The 23,481-nt window shown below is 37.2% G+C and overlaps 1 protein-coding gene across 13 annotated transcripts in view; it reads right to left on the bottom strand.

Moving 5' to 3' along the window:
* Positions 1–23,481, bottom strand: part of GCFC2 (GC-rich sequence DNA-binding factor 2) — an 82,281-nt gene that overhangs the window by 48,702 nt on the left and 10,098 nt on the right. For 8 of the 13 annotated variants that reach the window (XR_011569262.1, XR_011569260.1, XR_011569261.1 and 5 more), the window contains exons 3-4: positions 11,284–11,505; positions 9,711–9,808 (exon numbers count right to left, since the gene is read on the bottom strand). Coding sequence is in view for 4 of the 13 variants with exons in the window: in XM_070798737.1 (XP_070654838.1) it covers positions 9,711–9,808; positions 11,284–11,505 (320 nt within the window). In the remaining 9 variants the exon portion in view is untranslated. Of the gene's footprint in view, positions 1–4,518; positions 4,753–9,710; positions 9,809–11,283; positions 11,506–23,481 lie in introns of those variants that run through there. The other 5 variants (XR_011569268.1, XR_011569267.1, XR_011569265.1 and 2 more) reach the window with 2 other exon arrangements.

Genomic DNA, 23,481 nt, shown 5'->3' with positions numbered 1-23,481 from the left:
ATTAAAGTGGCAAAAGTTAAAGAGAGGATTCTAAAGGCTGCATGAGAAAAATGAAGAGTTAATTACAAGGGAACTCTCATAAGGCTATTAACTGATTTCCCTATAGAAAACATTGCAGGCTAGAAGGGAGTGGCAAAATATATTCAAAGTCCAGAAAGGAAAAAAATACTCAACCTAGCATACTCTACACATCAAGATTATCACTGAGAACAGGAGAAAGAGAATTTCTCAGAGAAAAAACTAAAAGAATAACAGCAATATTAATCTATCCTAGCAAAGAAGGAATAATCTATAGAAAAGAGAAAAAAGAGAAAATCCAAAATAGAAAGGAAATCACTTAAATGAGCCAGTATACATATTAAATTAAATTTCACAAAAACATTTTTTATGAAAGCAATGATAAACAAAATGAACAGCAAAAGCATAAACATGAAGATGTAGAAGAGGACATCAAAATCATAAAATGCTGAGTTGGAATGTAAAAATATGTAGATTTTTAAATTTTAGAATGTGTTTGAGGACATATGACTATCAGCCTAAAGGAAGTAGATATAGTAATGGGTTAACATACTTGAAAACAGTGTGGGTAACCACAAGTTGGGCTTCCCTTGTGGCTCAGCTGGTAAAGAATCCGCCTGCAATGCGGGAAACCTTGGTTCGATCGCTGAGTTGGGAAGATCCCCTGGAAAAGGGAAAGGCTACCCACTCCAGTATTCTGGCCTGGAGAATTCCATGGACTGTACAGTCCATGGAGTTGCAAAGAGTCGGACATGACTGAGTGTAAAACCACAAATTTGAAACATACAACAGAGTCACAAAAATCAGTAAGAACAGAACACAAGCATAACACAAAAGAAATCATCAAGCCACAAAAGGAAAAAAAATAAAGAACAAATACAAAATCAACTGGAAAATAAGGATAAAGTGGTAATAAATATGTATCTATTAATAATTACCTTCACTGCCAATGGAGTAAATGCTGCAATCAAAAGACATTGAGTGGCAGATAAGATTAAAAAACAAGAGCCCACAATATGCTACCTACAAGAGGCCCACTTTAGGGTGAACAACACACAGACTGAAAGTGAGCGGATGGAAAAAGATATCTCATGCAAACAGAAATAATAATAAGAAAACATGGGTAGCAGTAATGGACTTTAAAACAAAGGTCATAAAGAAAGATAAAGAAGGACACTATATAATGATGAAAAAATCAACATAAGAAGAGTGTATTACATTCAACATATATGCACCCAATATAAGAGTACCTGATTACACAGAACAAATACAGACATAAAGGGAGAAATGGACAGGAATACAATAGTAAGAGACTTTAATACCCTACTCATATCAATGGATAGGTCTTTTAGACAGAAAATCAATAAGGCAACTGAAATCCTAAATGATACACTAGAACATTTAGACTTAATTGATATTTTCAGGACATTATATATATATATATATAAAAGCAATATACATTCAAGTGCACATGTAACATTCTCTGTGGTTGACCACATATTGGGGCACAAAAGAAGGCTCAACAAATTTAAGAGTACAGAAATTTTTGAAGCAGCTTTTCTGACCACAACAGCATGAAACTGAAATTAACCACAGAAATAGAAATGACAAAACAAACAAAAAACTCAATTACCTGGAGCCTAAAGAACTTGCCTCAAAAACAAAAAACAAACAAAAAAAAAACCCAATGGGTCAATTATGAAAGCAAAGAAGAAATTAAAAGATACCTTAAGAAAAATGACAATGAAAAGATAACCATATAAAAATCTATAGGATGTAGTAAAAGTAGTTCACTTAGAGGGCAGTTCATAGTGATACAGGCCTTCCTCAAGAAACAAGAAAAATCTCAAATAAAAAATCTAACACCTAAAAGAATTAGAAAAAGGAGAAAAAAATAAAACTCAAAGTCAGAAGAAGGAAGAAAATAATAACGATCAGAGAGGAAATAAAGTAGGGATTAAAAATAATAGAAATCGATAAAAACAAGGGCTGTTTCTTTGAAAGAATAAATAAGACTGACAAACCTCTAGCCAGTCTCACCAAGAAGAAAAGAGAGAGGAATCACATAAACAAAGTGAGATATGAAAGTGGAGAAATCACAGCTGATATTGCAGAAATACAAAAAAACTACAAGAAAACACTATGAACAATTATATACTGACAAATAACAACCTGGAAGAAATGGACAAATTTCTACAAACATAACAGCTCACCAGAATTGAATCAAGAAGAAACAACATACTTTGAAAAGACCAATCACTTGAAGTGAAATAGAATGTGCAATTAAAAAAAAACATAAAACCTCCCTACAAACAAGAGCCCAGGACCTAATAGCTCCCAGGCAAATTCTATCAAACATACAAAAAAGAACTCATACTGATCCCTCTCAAAATCTTCCAAAAGACTGTAAAGGAGGGAGCACTCCCAAGGACATTCTATGAAGCCACTATTACCCTGATACCAAAACCACATAAAGATACTATAAAAAAAGAAAATTACAGGCCAGTATCTTTGATGAATGTAGATGCAAAAGTCCTAATAAAATACTAGCAGCATGAATCTAACAACACATAAAAAAGATCATATACCATGACCAAGTTGGATTCATCCCAGGATCACAGGGATGGCTCAACATGCACAAATCAATCAATGAATGTGCGAGTTGGTGATGGACAGGGAGGCCTGGCGTGCTGCAATTCATGGGGTCGCAAAGAGTCGGACACGGCTGAGTGACTGAACTGAACTGAACCACATTTGACACAGAAAAGACAAAACTACATGATCTTCTCAGATGTAGGAAAAGCATTTAACAAAATTCAACATTCATGATACAAACTCTTAAGAAACTGGGTACGGAGGGAACATACTACAGTGTAATAAAAGCTACAAACCTACAGCCAACATAATACTCAGCAGTGAAAAATGGAAAGACTTCCTAGTAAAATCTAAATCAAGACAAGGATGCCTACTCTCACCTCTTCTATTCAACACAGTACTGGAAGTACTAGCCACAGCAATCAGACAAGAAAAACAAATAGAGGGCATCCAGATTAGAAGCGAAGAGGAAAAGCTGTCATTTGAAAATGTAACATGATACATAGAAAACCGTTACAACCCACACAAAAACTATTATAACTGTTAAACAAATTCACGAACTAGCCAGGATACAAGATTAACACACAGAAATTTGTTGCATTTTTTTTTTACACTAACAAGGAACTATCAGAAAGAGAAAGAATAAAAATAATCCCTTTTAAAATCACATAATACTTAGAAATAAACCTCACCAAGGAGGTAAAAGACTTACATGCTGAGAACTATAAAACATTAATAAAGGAAACTGAAGATGATTTTAAGAAATGGAAGACATCCCACACTCTTGAGTTGGAAGAATTAACATTGCTAAAATGTCCATACTACTCAAAGCAATCTATAGATTTAATGTGATCCCTATCAAATTACCTATAACATTTTTCACAAAACTAGAACAAATAATCCATATGAAACCACAGAATTGCCAAAGCAATTCTGAGGAAAACAAGCAAAGCTATAGGCATGACACTCCCAAACTTCAGACAATCCTATAAAACTATAGCAATTAAAACAGTGTGATACTGGCACAAAAAGAGACATGTGGATCAATGTAAAATAACTAAGAAATCCACACAACTATGGCCAACTGGTCTTCGACAAAGGAGGCAAGAATGCAACAATGGAGAAAAGAATTTCTTCAGCAAGTGGTGTTGGAAAAGTTGGACAGCCACATGTAATTTAACAAAGTAAGAACATACCCTTACTCCATACACAAAAAATAAATTCAAAATGCTTTAGAGACTTAAATGTAAGACATGATATCAGAAAACTCTTAGAAGAGAACATAGGCAAAACATTCTCTGACATAAATTGTACAGATATTTTCTTACGTCAAAGCAAATTAGAAATAGAAGCAAAAATAAATAAGTAGCACCCAATCAAGCTTATAAGCTTTTGTACAACAAAGGAAACCATAAACAAAATGAAGACAGCCTATGGTGTGGAAGAAAATATTGGGTTCGCCAAACATGAAAAAACCAGAACAAAGTTTTTGAACAACCCAATATTTGCCAATGATCCAACTGACAGGGAGATTCCAAAATCTACAAACAGCTCATACAACTCAGTAACAATAACAACAAAAACAACCCAATCAAAAGATGGGTAGAAGATCTACATAGACATTTTTCTAAAAGACACACAGCCAAGAGGCACATGAAAAAATGCTCAACACTGCTAACCATTGTAAGAATACAAATCAAAACTACAATGAGGTACTGCCTCACACCAGTCAGCATGTTGTTCTTCAGTCACTAGCAGACTCTTTGTAACCCCATGGACTGCAGCATGCCAGCCTCCTCTGCCAGAGCTTGCTCAAATTCATGTCCATCGAGTCAGTGATAGTATCTAACCATCTTACCCTCTGCCGCCCCCTTCTCCTTTTGCCTTCAATCTTTTCCAACATCATGGTCCTTTCCAATGAGTCAGCTCTTCACATCAGGGAGCCCAAGAAATGGAGCTTGAGATTCAGCATCAGTCCTTCTATTGAATATTCAGGATTGATGTCCTTTAGGATTGACTGGTTTGAGCTCTTTGTAGTCCAAGGGACACTCACGAGTCTTCTCCAGCACCACAATTCGAAAACATCAATTCTTTGGTGCTCAGCCTTCTTTATGGTCCAACTCTCAAATCTGTACATGACTACATGTACATGACCACCAGTCAGAACAGCCATCATTAAAAAGTATACACATAACAAATGCAGGAGAGGGTGTAGAGAATGTACACTGTTCTTGGGAATGTAAATTAGTACAGCTACTATGGTCAGTAGTATATGGAGGTTCCTCAAAAAACAAAAACTAAAGCTGCTATATGATCTTGCAATCCTACTCCTGGGCATATATCCAAAGATAAATATAATTCAAAAAGATACACGCACCCCAACATTGACCACAACACTATTTACAATAGCCAAGACATGGAAACAACCTTAATGTCCACTGACAGATAAGTGGATAAAGATGAAATGGTACATATATATTAATACAACAGACTACTACTCAGCCATAAAAAAGAACGAAATAATGTCATTTGCAGCAACATGAATGGACCTAGAGATTATCATACAAAGTGAAGGAAGTCAGAAAGAGAAAGACAAATACCATATGATATCACTTAAATGCTGGGTCTAAAATTTGACACAAATGAAGTTTTACCTATGAAACAGAAACAGACTCACAGATATAAAGAACATACTTGTGCTTGCCAAGGCAGGGGAGGTGGGGAAGGGACGGATTGGGACTTTTGAAATATCAGATTCAGATGAAACTTATGTATAGAATAGATAATCAAGAAGGTCCTAATCTATAGCCCAGGGAACTATATTCAATATCCTGTGATAAATCATAATGGAAAAGAATATGAAAAAAGAATGTATATATGTATATACATATAACTGAGTCACTTTGCTATACAGTAGAAATTACAATATTATAAATAAGATATACTTCAATAAAGTAAATTAAGAACAGCAACAAACCAAATATTTGTTTTTTCATGATAGAAGTTGCCATCTAACTCCAGGTGAGTGAAAGGATAGCAAATAGAAGTCTGCTGGTGGGTTTGTAGGTAAAGCTTTTCATTTTAAGCCACCATTATTTGGGTTTTCTGTTACTTGCAAAAGAATGCATTCCTAGGTAATACATGTTGTAACACAGTATATTTCACATTACAAAGAAAGAAAAACAACCAAAAACATCTCTGATCAAAAGAAAGGGAAAAAAAAGGAAGAAAAAACCAAGCAAATATTTCTGTTCTTATTAGTAGTAGTGAAAAAAATAATTCAGACTGCAAATAACTGGAAAACAGAATGGCTCAGAGACTTCTAAATTACAACTGAAAGCTTACTTTTACTTAGCTTTTTAGTGTTAATAACATGAAGATTGTAAAATATTTTCTTGCTTAAAAGAGCAAACCAAATTTCAAAGCACTCCTACTCAAAAGATTAAAAATAAAGTTTTTAATAATTAAAAAATTTTTTTAATTAAAATAATTATAATTTTGAGCCTTATAGCCACCTGCTCAGATAGGTAACACTATCATTCCCACTTTATCATTCCCATTTTGTTGTTGAGAAAACAGATTTAGAAAAATGAAATAATTTTCTCAGAGTATACAAATATTTATTGAGCTCTCACCATATTAGGCACTATGGGATATAATACTGAAAAAAATAGTTAATAATTCTTGACTTCATGGAGAGTGTATTTTAGTGGTAAAGTCAGAACCCAAATCCAGGACATTTGACCCCAAGTGTAATGCTTTCTGTTGTTAGTTTTGTTTTAACCCTATTTATGTGTCTGAATGTCACATTTAGGCATCTAACATACTTATAACTGTAAAATTAAAAGTAAAAAAGATATAGTTGCCTCAAGGGGCTTATAATATATGGAAAGCATTTATAATCTAGTGGGAAAAGAACATGATGTACATGGTATAGTGGGCTGAATGATGGCCTCCCAAAGTTAGGTCTATGTCCTAACCCCTGGAACCTCTGAATATAACTGTGTTTGGAAATGAGAGTCTCTGGGGTTGTAATTAAGTGAAGAATATCAAGATGAGATCACCTTGGATTATCCAAGCAGGCCCTAAATCTGATGACACATATCCTTATAAGAGACACATTAAGCAGAGGCACAGAGAAAGCCATGTAAAGGAGGTGGAGACAGAAATTATGTGGTCACAAAGCAAGGAATACCTGGAGCTAATAGAATTTAGACAAAGCAAGAACGAATTCTCCACTGAGAGATTCGAGGCAATCCCTAACAAAATGCCAGACTTTCCAGTGGGTAAAGAATCTACTTTTAATGCAGGAGACATAGGACATGGGTTCGATCCCTGGAGCAGGGCATGGCAACCCACTCTGGTATTCTTGCCTGGAGACTCCCATGGACAGAGGAGCCTGGTGGGCTACAGTCCATAGGGTTGCAAAGATTCAGACATGACTAAAGCGACTGATCACGCACACCAAAATACCAATGAAATTTTTCATGGAATAAGAACAAATAATCCTAACATTTATATGAAACCACAGAAGACCTTGAAATAGCCAAAGAAATCTTGAGGAAGAACAAAGCTAGAGATATCAAGCTCCCAGATTTCAAACTACAGTAATCAAAACAACATATTACTGGAACAAAAAGAGACACATAAATCAATGGAACAGAACAGATAGCACAGGAGTAAACACATGCTCATATGGTCAGTTAATCTATAACAAAGAAGGCAAGAACATACAGTGAGGAAAAGACAGTGGTGGTGGTTTAGTCGCTAAGTTGTTCCCAGCTCTTGTGACTCCATGAAGTGTAGCCCACCAGGCTCATCTCTCCATGGGATTTCCCAGGCAAGAATACTGGAGTGGGTATCCATTTCCTTCTCCAGGAAAAAAGACAGCCTCTTCAATAAAATGGTGCTAGGAAAACTGGACAGCTACATTTTTGCAAAAGAATGAAATTGGACCACCTTCTTACACTACTTACAAAAATCATTTCTGAAACCATAAAACTCCTAGAAGAAAACATAAATGATATGCTCTTTGACATCAATCTCGGCAATATTTTTTTGGCTATGTCTTCTCGGGCAAGGGCAATAAAAGCAAAGATAAACAAATGGAACTACAAACTAAAAACATTTTGGGTAGTAAAGGAAATCATCAACAAAAAGGCACCCTATTGAATGCGAGGAGATATCTGCATATGATATATTTAAAAAATAGTTAATATCCAAATTATATTAAGAACTCATACACCTCAATAAAAAAAAAAAACCTGATCAAAAAATCCACAGAGGATTGGAAAAGATATTTCTTCAATGAAGAGTTAAAATGGCCAAGAGACACATGAAAAGATACTGAACATCACTTCTCATCAAGGAAATGCAAATCGATACCACAATAAGACACTTCACACCTATTAAAACAGTTATTATCAAAAAGACAACAAATGGGACTTCCCTGGTGGTCCAATGATTAAGAGGCTGCCTTCCAATACAAGGGAAGTGGGTATGATCCCTGGTTGGGGAACTAAGATCCCACACACTGCAGGGAAACTAAGCCTGTGTGCCACAACTAATGAGCCTGCGTGCTCTGGAGCCTGCACACCATGACTAGAGAAAAGTCCGGGCATGCCACAACTAACACCTGACATAGCCACGTACATAACAAGGAAGTGTTGGCAAGGGTGTAGAAAAAAGGGATCCCTTGTGCATTGTTCATGGGACGTACATCGGTACAGCAACCAGGGAAAACACCACGGAGATTCCTCAACGTGTGAAAAAAAAGAACTACCATATCATCCAGCAATTTCACTCTAGGTAATTACCTGAAGAAAATAAAAACATTAATGTGAAAAGTTCTATGCAACCCTATGCTCACTGAAGCATTATTCACAGTTGCCAAGATAAGGAAGCAACGTAAGTGTCCACTGACATGCAAATAGATAAAGAATATGTGGTGTGTGTGTATGTGCGTGTGTGCGCACATGCACGCACTTTGTGGTTCAGTTGTGTCCGACTCTTTGCGACCCTCTGGACTCTAGCCCACCAGCCTATTCTGTCCATGGGATTTCTTCTCATGCAGGAAATACTGGAGTGGGTTGCCATTTCCTTCTCCAGGGGATCTTCCTGACCCATGGATCAAACCCACATCTACTGTGTCTCCTGCACTGCAGGTAGATTCTTTACCCAATGAGCCACTGGATAAGTCTCATATATACATGTGTGTGTGTGTGTGTGTGGGTGTGGGTGTGTACACACAATGGAATATTATTCAGCCATAGAAAAGAATGACATCATGCCATTTGTCACAACATGGATGGACATACAAGGTATTATGCTAAGTGTAACAAGACAAAGACAATCTCTTGGATCTCACTTATATGTGGAATGTAATAAACAAAACAAAACAGACAACTGATAGATACAAAGAACACCCTGGTGGTTGCCCAAGGGGAGGGGGAAATAAGTGAAGTGGATTAAGAGGTTCAAACTTCCAGTTATAAAATAAATAAGTCACAGGGATGTAACACAGTGTTCCCCAATCTTTTTGGCACCATAGATGTTGTGGAAAACAATTTTTCCACAGATCAGGAGTGTGGGGGATAGTTTCAGGATGATTCAAGCATATTACATTTGTTGTGCACTTTATTCCTAATTTAATGCTGCCACTGATCTGATAGAAGGTATTAGTATTAGTTCATGGCCCAGAGGCTGGGGATCCCTGATGTAATATACAGCTTAAGGAACATAGTCAATTACGCTGTAATAATTTTGCATGGTGAAAGATGGCTACTAGACTTATCATGGTGATTTATTCATCATGTATTTAAAAGTCAATCACTGTTTTGTACACCTGAAACTAACAAAATACTGTATGTCAATTCTACTTCAATTTAAAAAAGAAAAAAAAAGAAAAAGGGGGAAAAAAGAATTCTTCCCCAGGGGCTTCAAAAGGAGCACAGTCCTACCAATACCTTGAACTGAGCCTTCTAGCCTCAACAACTGAGAGAGAATAAACGTTGTTTTAAGCCATCAAGTTTGTGGTAATTTGTTACCACAAATACATATGGAACGAAACTAATACATATGGTATAAAAAATTACTACCTTTGTGATTTTAACAGCTTTCCTCATCTGCTGCTGCTCCCAAATATCTTGAGTTTTTTCATCTTGACTATCATCACTTGTTTCTTCATTTCTAGTTGCTAGAAAAAAAAAGTTGAAGTATAAATATTCCATATTTTTCCATTCTAATTAAAGTAAAGTGAAAAGTTGCAGTTGTGTCAACTCTTTGCAACACCATGGACTGTAACCTGCCAGGCTCCTCTGTCCATGGAATTCTCCAAGCAAGAATACTGGAGTGGGTTCCCTTTTCCAGGGGATCTTCCAACCCAGGGATCAAACCCTGGATTGGATTGTAGGCAGATTCCTTACTGTCTGAGCCATTCTAATAGGAGCAGCAATCAGCAATTCAGGAGCTTATAAGTGGCTTAGCAGTACTTTTTATGTGTTAAATTCTTCTTCCCAATACCTAATTCTGGGAGGAAGGCACTATCAGTATCCTCTCTCTATAAACAAAGAAATTTAGATAGCAGGAGGTTATATAACATAGTCCTATATCAAAGGACTGTGTTGAAACCAGGCCTTGATTCGAGTAATTTGACTTCAAAATCTGCACTTATCATCACACTGTCTCACTGAAAACACGGTGGTCTCACTTATGAAAAAGCTTGGGAAAAAATGAAACACTTGGTTTCATCAGTTCAGTTCAGTTCAGTTGCTCAGTCGTGTCTGACTCTGCGACCCCATGAATTGCAGCACGCCAGGCCTCCCTGTCCATCACCAACTCCCGGAATTCACTCAAACTCACATCCATCGAGTCGGTGATGCCATCCAGCCATCTCATCCTCTGTTGTCCCCTTCTCCTCCTGCCCTCAATCCCTCCCAGCATCAGAGTCTTTTCCAATGAGTCAACTCTTTGCATGAGGTGGCCAAAGTACTGGAGTTTCAGCTTTAGCATCATTCCTTCCAAAGAACACCTAGGACTGACCTCCTTTAGAATGGACTGGTTGTATCTCCTTGCAGTCCACGGGATTCTCAAGAGTCTTCTCCAACATCAGAGATTCTCAGTTATGCCTGAGAATCTAAATATGTATCAAAAATAATTTCTGGGTTAATAGGAACCAAAATACCATTCAGAAATGGTATTATCTGAAGTGACAAAAATCTGGTAAAATATTCCTCTTAATAAATGAAAAATGTGAAAATATTCTTTGAGACCTAATGATTGTTGGTTGAGGAAAACTTTTTACTAGAGCAGGGAAGATTTTAATATATGACACCTAAAATCCCTATAGATGCTTCCATGTTAAAAAATCTTATAAAGGTGACAATGGAAATCTTCAATATCAAAAATATTTTATCAAAAACTCTACAAATTTTTTAATCTGTCAAGAATGATCAAGTGGAGATCAGATAACAGTAAGCATTATTGCACCCTTTGATAATATTTTGATACAGACATGTAAAATATTTTAGAAGCCATGATGTCAGTGATATTGGTATAAAACATTTTAGAATAGGAGAAGCTACATTATGTTTTTATGGATATACTTACCATAATATATTCTACTTAAAAATGCCTTAATATTCAAATACTATAAATAAATTAAATACGTACTTGTTTCTTCAGCCATTCTTTGTCTAAGTGTTTGAGGCTTTGGGGTAAATGGCATTATATCTTTAAAATCATCAGGCTCACTTTCAGAATCTTCACTGTTTTTCTTCATACCAGAGTTGGTGAAGGTATGTTTTACATCCAAAGAAATATAGTCTTCTTGGGCCCTGGCCAATTTGCATTTTCTGTAGGTTGCTTGCATAACAGCTGCATCAGGGATATTTACTGAAAGGAACAAAGAGGAGGACATTGAAAACAAAATACCAAAAGAAAGAAATATTCCTCATAATTAAAGGAAAAAAGCACCATTTTTCCAATTTTTTCATTATTTTGATATAACTAAAAGATTCAAAATCTGCATCAATAATGGAAGATATTTCGGCAGAGGTTAAATATAACATAAAGAAATGAAGCAAATCTCGAAGCATCAGAAAATAAACTGAAACAACTCCAATTAATCTTTTATGTTTCTTATTCATCACATGTTGTTGCTGACTTTTTGTTGAGGGCTAGCTACTTCTCCTTTCCAGAAATTCTGAGATTACCCAGGTAGGGATGTGGAGAGGACTGAGCATGGAGTTACTCGTGGAGTGTGGAGAGCAGAATGACGGGTGGGAGAGCCGTCTGACATAAAGTACAAGGGACAGCCTACTGTGACCTGCCCCTAGACACTGGGCATCCAGGCACACAGGGAGTGAGAGACTGAAACCCAGTACACACTCAGATCAGGCTCAAGGGCCTGCGGTAATCCTCACATAAACAAATATAAGTGAAAAAGTATAAAAAAAATAATCAGGTTATTTACCAGGATTAAAATATTTAAAGGACATCTTTTAATAAAACCTTATTTTACTTTTTATTTTATTCATTACAAACTTTATTGATATCGACTCTTTCAACTCAAAACAAGTTTCTTCATGCATGAGCTAAGTTATCTCTACACTCAGGAAACAAATGGTTTCCTAAGGTAAACAAAATGGAAAGGGAAATAATCATTTCTAATACTTCAAAATATTAACAGGAATACCAAGTCACTGAGTAAAATTTTCTAACTTTTCTCACAAATTAGTCCAAATTCTTTGAGAAATAAAAGGATCGTATAACTGGAGATATAGAAATATTCTATTTTTTAATAAATTATTTTAATTGGAGGATAACTGCTTTACAACACTGTGATGGTTTTCGCCATACATCAACATGAATCAGCCATGGGTATACATGTGTCCCCCCCATCCAGAAGCCCCTTGCCTTATCCCTCTGGGTTCTCCCAGAGTACTGGCTTTGGGTACTCTGTTTCATGCATTGAACTTGCAGTGGTCATCTGTTTTACATAGGATAATATACATGTTTCAATATCATTCTCTCAAATCATCCCACCCTCGCCTTCTCCCACTTAGTCTAAAAGTCTCTTCTTTATATCTGTGTCTTTTTTGCTGCCTTGAATATAGGATTGTCATTAACTGTCATCCCAAATTCCATACATATGTGCTGATATACAGTATTTGTGTTTCTCCTTCTGACTTACTTCATTTTGTATAACAGGCTCCGGTTTCATCCACCTCATTAGAATTGACTCAAATGTGTTCCTTTTTATAGCTGAGAAATATTCCATTGTACCACAACTTACTTATCCATTCATTTGCCAATCGACATCTAGGTTGCTTCCATGTCCTAGTTATTGTGCTAGTTAATGTCCTAGTTCATCGCAGTAATAGTGCTGCAATGAACATTGGGGTACAATGTGTCTCTTTAAATTCTGGTTTCCTTGGTGTGTATGCCCAGCAATGGGACTGCTAGGTTGTATGGCAGTTCTATTCCCAGGTTTTTAAGGAATCTTCACACTGTTCTCCATAGTGGCTATATGAGTTTGCATTCCCACCAACAGTGTAAGAGAGTTCCCTTTTCTCCACACCCTCTCCAGCATTTATTGTTTGTAAACTTTTTGATGACAGCCATTCTGAAAGGCATGAGATGACACCTCATTGTGGTTTTGATTTGCATTTCTCTAATAATGAGTGATGTTGAACATCTTTTCATATGTTTACCTGCCATCTGTAGAGTCCTTGAACTACAAGGAGATCAAATGAGTCAATCCTAAAGGAAATCAGTGCTGAATATACATTGGAAGGACTGATGCTGAAGCTCCAATACTTTGGGCATGTGATGCAAAGAAGTGACTAATGGAAAAAGACCCCGAGGCTGGGAAAGATTGAAGGCAGGAGAAGAAGGGGATGACAGAGGATGAGATGGTTGGATGGCATCACCAACTCACTGGACATGAATCTGAGCAAGCTCCAGGAGTTGGTGATGGACAGGGAAGCTTGGCGTGCTACGGTCCATGGGGTCGCAAAGCATTGGACATGACTGAGTGATTGAACTGAACTGATGTCTTCTTTGGTGAAAAGTCTGTTTAGTTCTTTTGCTCACTTTTTTGATTGGGTTGCTTGTTTTTCTGGTATTGAGCTGCATGAGCTGCTTATGTATTTTGGAGATGAATTCTTTGTCAGTTGTTTCATTTGCTATTATTTTCTCCCATTCTGAAGGCTATCTTTTCAACTTGCTTATAGTTTCCTTCATTGTGCAAAAGCTTTTAAGTTTAATTAGTCCCATTTATTTTTGTTTTTATTTCCATTACTCTGGGAGGTGGGTCATAGAGGATCTTGCTGTGATTTATGTCAGAGTGTTTTGTCTATGTTTTCCTCTACGAGTTTTATAGTTTCTGGTCTTATATTTAGATCTTTAATCCATTTTGAGTTTATTTTTGTGTACGGTGTTAGAAAGTATTCTAGTTTCATTCTTTTACAAGTGGTTGACCAGTTTTCCCAGCACCACGTATTGAAGAGACTATCTTTTCTCCATTGTATATTTTTGCCTCCTTCATCAAAGACAAGGTGTCCATAAGTGCGTGGATTTATATCTGGGCTTTCTATTTTGTTCCACTGATCTATATTTTTTTCTTTGTGCCAGTCCATACTCTCTTGATGACTGTAGCTTTGTGGTATAGTCTGAAGTCAGGGAGGTTGATTGCTCCAGTTTCATTCTTCCTTCTCAAGATTGCTTTGGCTATTCAAGGTTTTTTGTGTTTCCATACATTGTGAGATTATTTGTTCTAGTTCTGTGAAAAATACCATTGGTAGTTTGATGAGATTGCATTGAATCTATAGATTGCTTTGGGTAGTATACTCATTTTCACTATATTGATTCTTCCAATCCATGAACATGGTATGTTTTTCAATCTATCTGTGTAATCTTTGATTTCTTTCATCAGTGTTTTATAGTTTTCTATATACAGGTGTTTTGTTTCTGTAGGTAAATTTATTCCTAAGTATTTTATTCTTTTCAATGCAATGGTGAATGGGATTGTTTCTTCAATTTCTCTTCCTGATTTTTCATTGTTGGTGTATAGGAATGCGAGGGATTTCTGTGTATTAATTTTATATCCTTCAACATTACTATATTCATTGATTAGTTCTAGTAATTTTCTGGTGGCATCTTTAGGGTTTTCTATGTAGAGGATCATGTCATCTGCAAACAGTGAGAGTTTCACTTCTTTTCCAATCTGGATTCCTTTTATTTCTTTTTCTTCTGATTGCTGTGACTAGGCCTTCCAAAACTATGTCAAATAGTAGTGATGAGAGTGGGCACCATTGTCTTGTTCCTGATTTTACAGGAAATACTTTCAACTTTTCACCATTGAGGATAATGTTTGCTGTGGGTTTGTTGTATATGGCTTTTATTATATTGAGGCATGTTCCTTCTATACCTGCTTTCTGGAGAGTTTTCATCATAAATGGATACTGAATTTTGTCAAAGGCTTTTTCTCCATCTATTGACATAATCATATGGTTTTTATCTTTCAATCTGTTAATATGGTATAACACATTGATTGATTTGTGAATATTGAAGAATCCTGGCATCCCTGGAATAAAACCCACTTGGTCATGATGAAAAACACTCTAATTTTTAAAACAGAGAAACAGTTCTTAGAAATTACAGAATATACTTGACACCAGAACTAAGAAGATCATGAAGTGGTTGTTTAATTATGAAGCAGTCAGTGGTGAACACTAGAAACCAACATGCTCATTAAAAACAAGGAGAAGCAAATCAAGTGACTTACTTGACTAGAATTTTTTGTAAAATAGTACCAGGAAAATGATGCAGGTGTCTCTTCAACTTCTCAAAACACTCAGGATAATGTTAGCATTTCCTGACGTTGGCTACACATTAGAACCACCTGGAAAGGTTGATAATCTGATAACTAGGCTCCCATCAAAAATATGGGATCTAAATTCAGTTGATCTGAGGCAAAGTTGAGCAACAGTATGTTTTACAGCTCCCTCAGTTCAGTCACTCAGTTGTGTCCGACTCTTTGTGACCAGACTCTTTGCAACATGAACTGCAGCACGTCAGGCTTCCCTGTCCATCAGCAACTCCTGGAGCTTGCTCAAACTCATGTTCATCAAGTCAGTGATGCCATCCAATCATCTCATCCTCTGTCATCCCCTTCTCCTCCTGCCTTCAAACTGCCCCAATCTTTAGAGTTCCCAGGGAATTTTAATGTGCTACCAGGCTTCAGCAATACGTGAACTGTGAACTTCCAGATGTTCAAGCTGGTTTTAGAAAAGGCAGAGGAACCAGAGACCAAATTGCCCACATTTGCTGGATCACTGAAAAAGCAACAGAGTCTCAGAAAAATATCTATTTCTGTTTTATTGACTATGCCAAAGCCTTTGACTGTGTGGATCACAATAAACTGTGGAAAATTTTGAAACAGATGGGAATACCAGACCACCTGACCTGCCTCTTGAGAAACCTATATGCAGGTCAGGAAGCAACAGTTAGAACTGGACATGGAACAACAGACTGGTTCCAAATAGGAAAAGGAGTATGTCAAGGCTGTATATTGTCACCCTGCTCATTTAACTTATATGCAGAGTATATCATGAGAAACGCTGGGCTGGAGGAAGCACAAGCTGGAATCAAGACTGCCGGGAAAAATATCAATAACCTCAGATATGCAAATGACACCACCCTTATGGCAGAAAGTGAAGAGGAACTAAAGAGCCTCTTGATGAAAGTGAAAGAGGAGAGTGAAAAAGTTGGCTTAAAGCTCAACATTAAGAAAACTAAGATCATGGCATCCAGTCCCATCATTTCATGGCAAATAGATTGGGAAACAGTGGAAACAGTGGCTGACTTTATTTTGGGGGGCTCCAAAATCACTGCAGATGGTGACTGCAGCCATGAAATTAAAAGATGCTTACTCCTTGGAAGGAAAGGAGTTACCTAGACAGCATATAAAAAGCAGAGACATTACTTTGTCAACAAAGGTCCACCCAGTCAAGGCTATGGTTTTTCCAGTGGTCATGTATGGATGTGAGAGTTGGACTATAAAGAAAGCTGAGCGCAAAAGAACCGATGTTTTTGAATTGTGGTATTGGAGAAGACTCTTGAGAGTTCCTTGGACTGCAAGGAGATCCAACCAGTCCATCCTAAAGGAAATCAGTCCTGGGTGTTCATTGGAAGAACTGATGTTGAAGCTGAAACTCCAATATTTTGGCCATCTTATGCGAAGAGCTGACTCATTTGAAAAGACTCTGATGTTGGGATAGATTGAAGGCAGGAGGAAAAGGGGACGACAGAGGATGAGATAGTTGAATGGCATCACTGACTCAATGGACATGAGTTTGGGTAAACTCTGGGAGTTGGTGATGAACAGGGAGGCCCGGCGTGCTGCGGTTCATGTGGTCTCAAAGAGTCAGACATGACTGAGTGACTGAACTGAACTGAACCAGGGTTATGATGATACACTTAGGTTCAAGTGCATGAATACAGAAACAAAAACACTTGAACTGGAAGTGATTCACCTATCAGTCTCTCCCCCGGTGGCTCCGATGGTAAAGAATCTGCATGCAATGCAGGAGACCAGGGTTTGATCCCTGGGTTAGGAAGATTCCCTTGGAGAAGAAAATGGCAACCCACTCCAGTATTCTTGCCTGGAGAACCCCATGGACAGAGAAGCCTGGCAGGTTACAGTCCATGGAATTGCAAAGAGGTAAACACGACTGAGTGACTAACACTTTCACCTACCGGTGACTTGATGGGGTTTAATCAATAAATCACAAGCAGTGGACTAAATAGTCAGAAAACTAGTGTTACATAAAGCTAATCCTCTCTCAAGCTACAATAAAGAAATAAAAGCTCAAGGAAGACTCTTCCATCCTGTCCTGTCTATAACTAACACCTAGCTCAAGGGTTCCCACATAGCAGATGCTGTTCAGACATAAGATGAATTAATAATGTTAGTATATTGCTTTATAATAATAAAAACATATTTTTACAGATTTATAACTCATAAATAATTTTCATATATATCATCTGACCTAAAAAGTAGTGGTTAGGAGGGTGATCAAGATGGCAGAGTAGGAGCTCATCTCTCCCCACAAACACATCAAATACACATCTACAAGTGGAACAATTCTCACAGAAAACCAACTGGAAACTAGAAAATCTACACAACCAAAGCTGCAAGAAAGATCTCCCTGTAACTGGGTAGGAGAGGAAGAAAAGGGGGCATTATGACAAGACCCATGTTCTTGGGAGAGACATATAAGAGAGAAGGTCCACACTGTCAGACTCTTGTCTGGGGAGTACCCCTGCCAGCTGAGAAATCTGTTGGGACAGAGAGAGGGGCTGGAGAAGCCTAGACTTTATTTGAGTGCAGGCATGCTGACTTGCTAACAGTAAGGGTGAAAAGGAACTAGTTGCTGATGGCTGCTCCCCCACTGTTCTTCCCAAGCCTCACCTTACTTCCCAATCAGAAGCACGCACCAAGTAGGGCCACAAATACAAATACGCTAAGTGCAAATAGAACATGGGAGAGAACACCAGTTACTTCTGTGGAGACAGTCTTGAGGGTCTGGGCTGTAGTCCTGGCTGAATCACATAGCCCATTGTTAATGTACACATGGAAGGGGTGGCTTCTGTATCATCTGAGCCACCAGAGAAGCTCCTGAATACCCTATCTGGCAAGATTATCATTTAGAATAGAAGATAAAGAATTTCTCAGACAAGTAAAAACTATAAGAATTCAGTATTACTAAACCTACCCTAAAAGAAATATTGAAATGTCTCTAAATAAGAGAGAAACAAGAATCTATAGGAAAGGGAAAATCACAATGGGATGCCAAATACATAAGAGGATTGCTGCTGCTGCTAGGTCGCTTCAGTCGTATCCGACTCTGTGCGACCCCAGAGACGGCAGCCCACCAGGCTCCCCAGTCCCTGGGATTCGCCAGGCAAGAACACTGGAGTGGATTGCCATTTCCTTCTCCAATCGTGAAAGTGAAAAGTGAAAGTAAAGTCGCTCAGTCGCGGCCAACTCTCAGCAACCCCGTGGACTGCAGCCTACCAGGCTCCTCCATCCATGGATTGTCCAGGCAAGAGTGGGTTGCCATTGCCTTCTCCATAAGAGGATTGAAGATCACTTAAATAATCTATGTACTTCATAGATTAAAAAATATTCTTGTAAAAGCAATTATAACTACAATGAACAGCAAAAGAATAAGCATGAAGATGTAAAATATGAGATCAAAATTTTAAATGTGGGGGAAGGAACTATAAAAATGTAAATTTTTTACAACATATTTGACTTGTATGCCTATCACTTTAAAGCAAGTTGATATAGTTATGGGTCAACATATCAATATTTGAACCCCACAGTAATCACAAATTAAAAACACAGAATAGATTCATAAAAACTAAAAAAGGAAGGAACTCAAGCAAAATACAAAAGAAAACATCACACCACAAAAGGAAAAACAAAAAGAAGAAACAGAAAACAAGTACAAAAACAACTGGAAAACAAGGTTTAAGATGGCAACAAATACATACTACCAGTAATTTTACTTTCAAAGTCAATGGACTAAATGCTCCAAATAAAGAGTGGCAGGCTGCATAAAAAAACAAGAACCTAAAATACACTATCTGTCAGAGACTCACTTCAGCGTGCAGAACACACACAGATAGAAAATGAGGAGATGGAAAAAGATATGCAAATGATGAGAAAGTGGTAGTAGCAATACTCATATCAGACAAAACAGACTTTAAAATAAAGGCTATAAAGAAAGACAAAGGGCACTGTGTAATTATAAAGAAATCAATACTAGAAGAGGATTTACACTCATTAACATATATACACCCTATCTAGGATCACCTAAACATATAAAGCAAATACTATTAGGTTGGTACAAAAGTTAACTGAGCAGTTTTGGATCATGAATTTTAAATCATTATAACTAGGCTCAAACATATCTTTATTAAACAAAATAGGCACCTGTCTCAGTCAACACATTTTTGCCAATCAGAAATACGTTTATTTATTCCTGTAGTATAGAAATCCATGCTTTGGGATTCAGTAAGCTCTGGGAAAGCATTTTCTGCCTCCTGCTGGGTGTGGAAGCATTTTTCCTGCAAAAAGTTGTTGAGATGCTTGAAGAAGTGGTAGTCAGTTGGTGAGAGGTCAGATCAATATGGCAGATGAGGCAAAATTTTGTAGCCCAATTTGTTCAACTTTTGAAGTATCGATTATGCATTGTAGTCAGGAGTTTTCATGGAGAAGAACTGGGCCCATTCTGTTGACCAATGTCAGCTGCAGGCACTGCAGCTTTTTAGTTCAGCTTACAATTTGCTGAGCATACTTCTCAGATGTAATGGTTTCGCTGGGACTCAGAAAGCCAGAGTGGTCAAACGGAGAGCAGACCACCAAACAATGACCATGACCTTTTTTTGATGCAAGTTTGACTTTGGGAAGTGCTCTGGAGCTTCTTCTCAGTCCAACCCACTGAGCTGGTCACTACCAGTTTTTTTTTTTTTTATAAAATCCACTTTATGTTGCACATCACAGTCTGAGAAATGGTTTGCTGTTGTTATGCAGAATAAGAGAAAATGACACTTCAAAACGAGGCACCCACTTATCGAGCTTTTTCACCTTTCCAATTTGCTTCAAATGCCAAACGACTATAGAATGGTCGACACTGAGTTCTTCTGCAACTTCCTGTGTAGCTGTTACAAGGATCAGCTTCGATGATTGCTGTCAATTGGTCGTTGTCAACTTCTAATGGCTGGGGACTACACTCCTGATCTTAAAGGCTCTTGTCTCCTTCGCAAAACTTCTTGAACCACCACTGCACTGTATGTTTGTTAGCAGTTCCTCAGCCAAATGCACTACTGATTTCACAAGTTGCTTTATGACCCATTTTGAACTTGTTTAAAAAAATCACTCAAATTTGCTTTTTGTCTATAAGCATCATTTCTATAGTCTAAAATAAATATAAAATAAACAGCAAGCAGTAAATCATTAGCAAAAAAAACACAAAGCAAGAAATGTGCAATAAAATGGTGTGTAACATAACCACATTTATTTCAGAATGTATTCCAATATCAAATGGCCAAGTTCAACAGTGTAAAAACCAGTTACTTTTCTGCCAACCTAATGACAGATGTAAAGTTACAAACTGACAGGAACACATAACAGTAAGAGACTTTAATACCCCACTGACATCAGTGGACAATCCAGTAAGGTGACAGGTGAACTAAAAGAAAAGAATTCACATCAAAAAAATCTCTAGGGAAAAAAAGTAGAAATCAACCAGAGAAAGAAAAAATGGGAAATGATCAAACACATGCAGACTAAACTACATGCTACTAAAAATCCCATGGGTCAACAATGAACTAAAAGTCAGAAATACCTCGAAACAAATGACAATGAAAACACAACCACATGAAATTGATGGGATACAGAAAAAGTAGTTCTGGGGGAGTGGGGGCAGGGCGTTCATAGTGATGTCATCTTCCCTCAAGAAACAAGAAAAATCTCAAATAAACAACCTAACCTAACACCTAAAAAAATTAGAAAAAGAAAAAACAAAACCCAAAGTCAGCAGATGGAGAAGGAAATGGCAACCCACTCCAGTGTTCTTGCCTGGAGAATCCCACGGATAGACAGGAGCCTGGTGGGCTACAGTCCACAGAGTCACAAAGAGTCGGACATGACTTAGAGACTAAACAACAAAATCAGCAGAAAAAAGGAAATAAGAAAGATTAGAGAGGATATAGATAAAACAGAAATCAAAAGAACAATAAAAAGATCAATAAAAACCAAGAGGTGGCCTTTTTGAAAAGATAAACAAAATTGACAAACCTCTAGCCAGGTTCACCAAGAACAGAGAGGAACCAAATCAACAAAATAAGAAATGAAAGAGGAGAAATAACACTGATACGGCAGAAATACAAAAGATCATAACAGAATACTAGGAACAATATGCCAACAAATTCAACAACCAAGAAGGAATGAACAAGTTTCTAAAACATTACAGCCTGCCAAAACTGAATAAAAAAGATATAGATATTCTGAACAGACCAATCACTAGAAGTGAAACACAATCAGTAATTAAAAGAAAAAAAAAAACTCCATATAAACAAAAACCCAGGACCTGACAGCTTTATTAGGAAATTGTACCAAACATACAATGAGGAACTTAAACTTATCCTTCTCAAACTCTTCTTAAAGACTGAAGAGAAGGGAACACTCCCAAATTCATTCTATGAAGGCCACCATCACCCTGATACCAAAACCAGACAAAGACACAACCAAAAAAAAAGAAAATTACAGTGCAACATCTTTGATAAATATAGATACAAAAGTCCTCAGCAAAATATTAGCAAATCAAACCCAACAATACATAAAAAAGATTATACACCACGATCAGGTTAGATTCATCCTAGAGTGACAAGGATAGTTCAATATCTGCAAATAAATTAGTGTCATACACAACACTGGCAAAAGGAAAGTAAAAAATCACATGATTATCTCAAAAGATGCAAAAAAAGCATTCAACAAACTTCAGTATCCTTTCATGATAAAAAACTCTCACCAAAGTGTGTATGGAGGGAATGTATCTCAATATAATAAAATCTATTTATGACAAACCCATAGTCTACAATATACTCAACGATGAAAAGAATGTCTTTTCACTAAGTTCTGAATAAGAAAAGGATGTCCATTCTTATCATCTTTTTTTTTCTTAGTCAGTACACATCCGGAATTTATTCTAATACATTGTGAAGAACTTGGGTCAAAGAAGAAAAACATATTACCATCTCATAAAATAATCACAAAAGATTTAATCCTGCTTATATTTAAAGAAATGTAATAATTCTACACAACAGTGCTCTGTGTACTTGCCTGACTCCAAAGACCAAGCTTTTACATTCTATCATCTTACCTCTAGTAAGCAACGTAAAACCACTGCTGAAGGTGGTGACTACGACTATATGTTCTATAGTTCTTGCTCAAATGCTTAGTCATGTCTGAGTCCTTGTGACCTATGGACTATAACTTGGCAGGCTCCTCTGTCCATGAGAGTCTCCCAGCAAGAAAACTACAGTGGAGTGCCATTTCCTTCTCCAGGGGATCGCCCCAACCCAGGAATCGAACCTGTGTATCTTACATCTCCGGCACTGGTAGGTGAAGTCTTTACCACTAGCGCCACCTGGGAAGCCCCAAAGGAGAAAAACATCTCATAAAATAATCATAAGATTTAATCCTGTTCATATTTGAAGAAATGTAATAATTTATACAACAGTGCTATGTATACTTGGTTTTTCTTCAAGGAATGAAACCTAAGAATTGTGCTTCTTATGTATTTATTTATTATTTTATATAGGAGTATGGGCTTCCCTGGTGGCTCAGATGGTGTAGAATCTGCCTGCAAGGCGGGAGACCTGGGTTCCATCCCTGGGTCAGGAAGACCCCCTGGAGAAGGGAATGGCAATGCACTCCAGTGTTCTTGCCTGGAGAATCCCATGGACAGATGAGCCTGGTGGGCTACAGTTCATGGAGTCACAAAGAGTTGGATATGACAGAGCTACTAACACTTTCACATAGGAGTACAGTTCATTAACAATGTTGTTAGTTTCAGATATACAGTGAGGTGATTCAGTTATACATATATATGTAGCTATTCTTTTTCAAATTATTTTCCCATTTAGGTTATTACAGAGTATCGAGCAGAGTTCCCTGTGCTATTCAGTAGGTTCTCGATTATCTATTTTAAATACAGCAGTGTATATACATCAGTCCCAAACTTTCAATCTATACCTACCCCCCTCACCCTTCCCCCCTGAATCCACAAGCTC

The sequence above is a fragment of the Bos indicus genome, chromosome 11 (assembly GCF_029378745.1).
Source record: "Bos indicus isolate NIAB-ARS_2022 breed Sahiwal x Tharparkar chromosome 11, NIAB-ARS_B.indTharparkar_mat_pri_1.0, whole genome shotgun sequence".
Taxonomy (NCBI): Eukaryota; Metazoa; Chordata; class Mammalia; order Artiodactyla; family Bovidae; genus Bos; species Bos indicus.
Note: the sequence above shows the minus strand (reverse complement) of the source record. Positions and strands in the feature narration are given on the sequence as shown.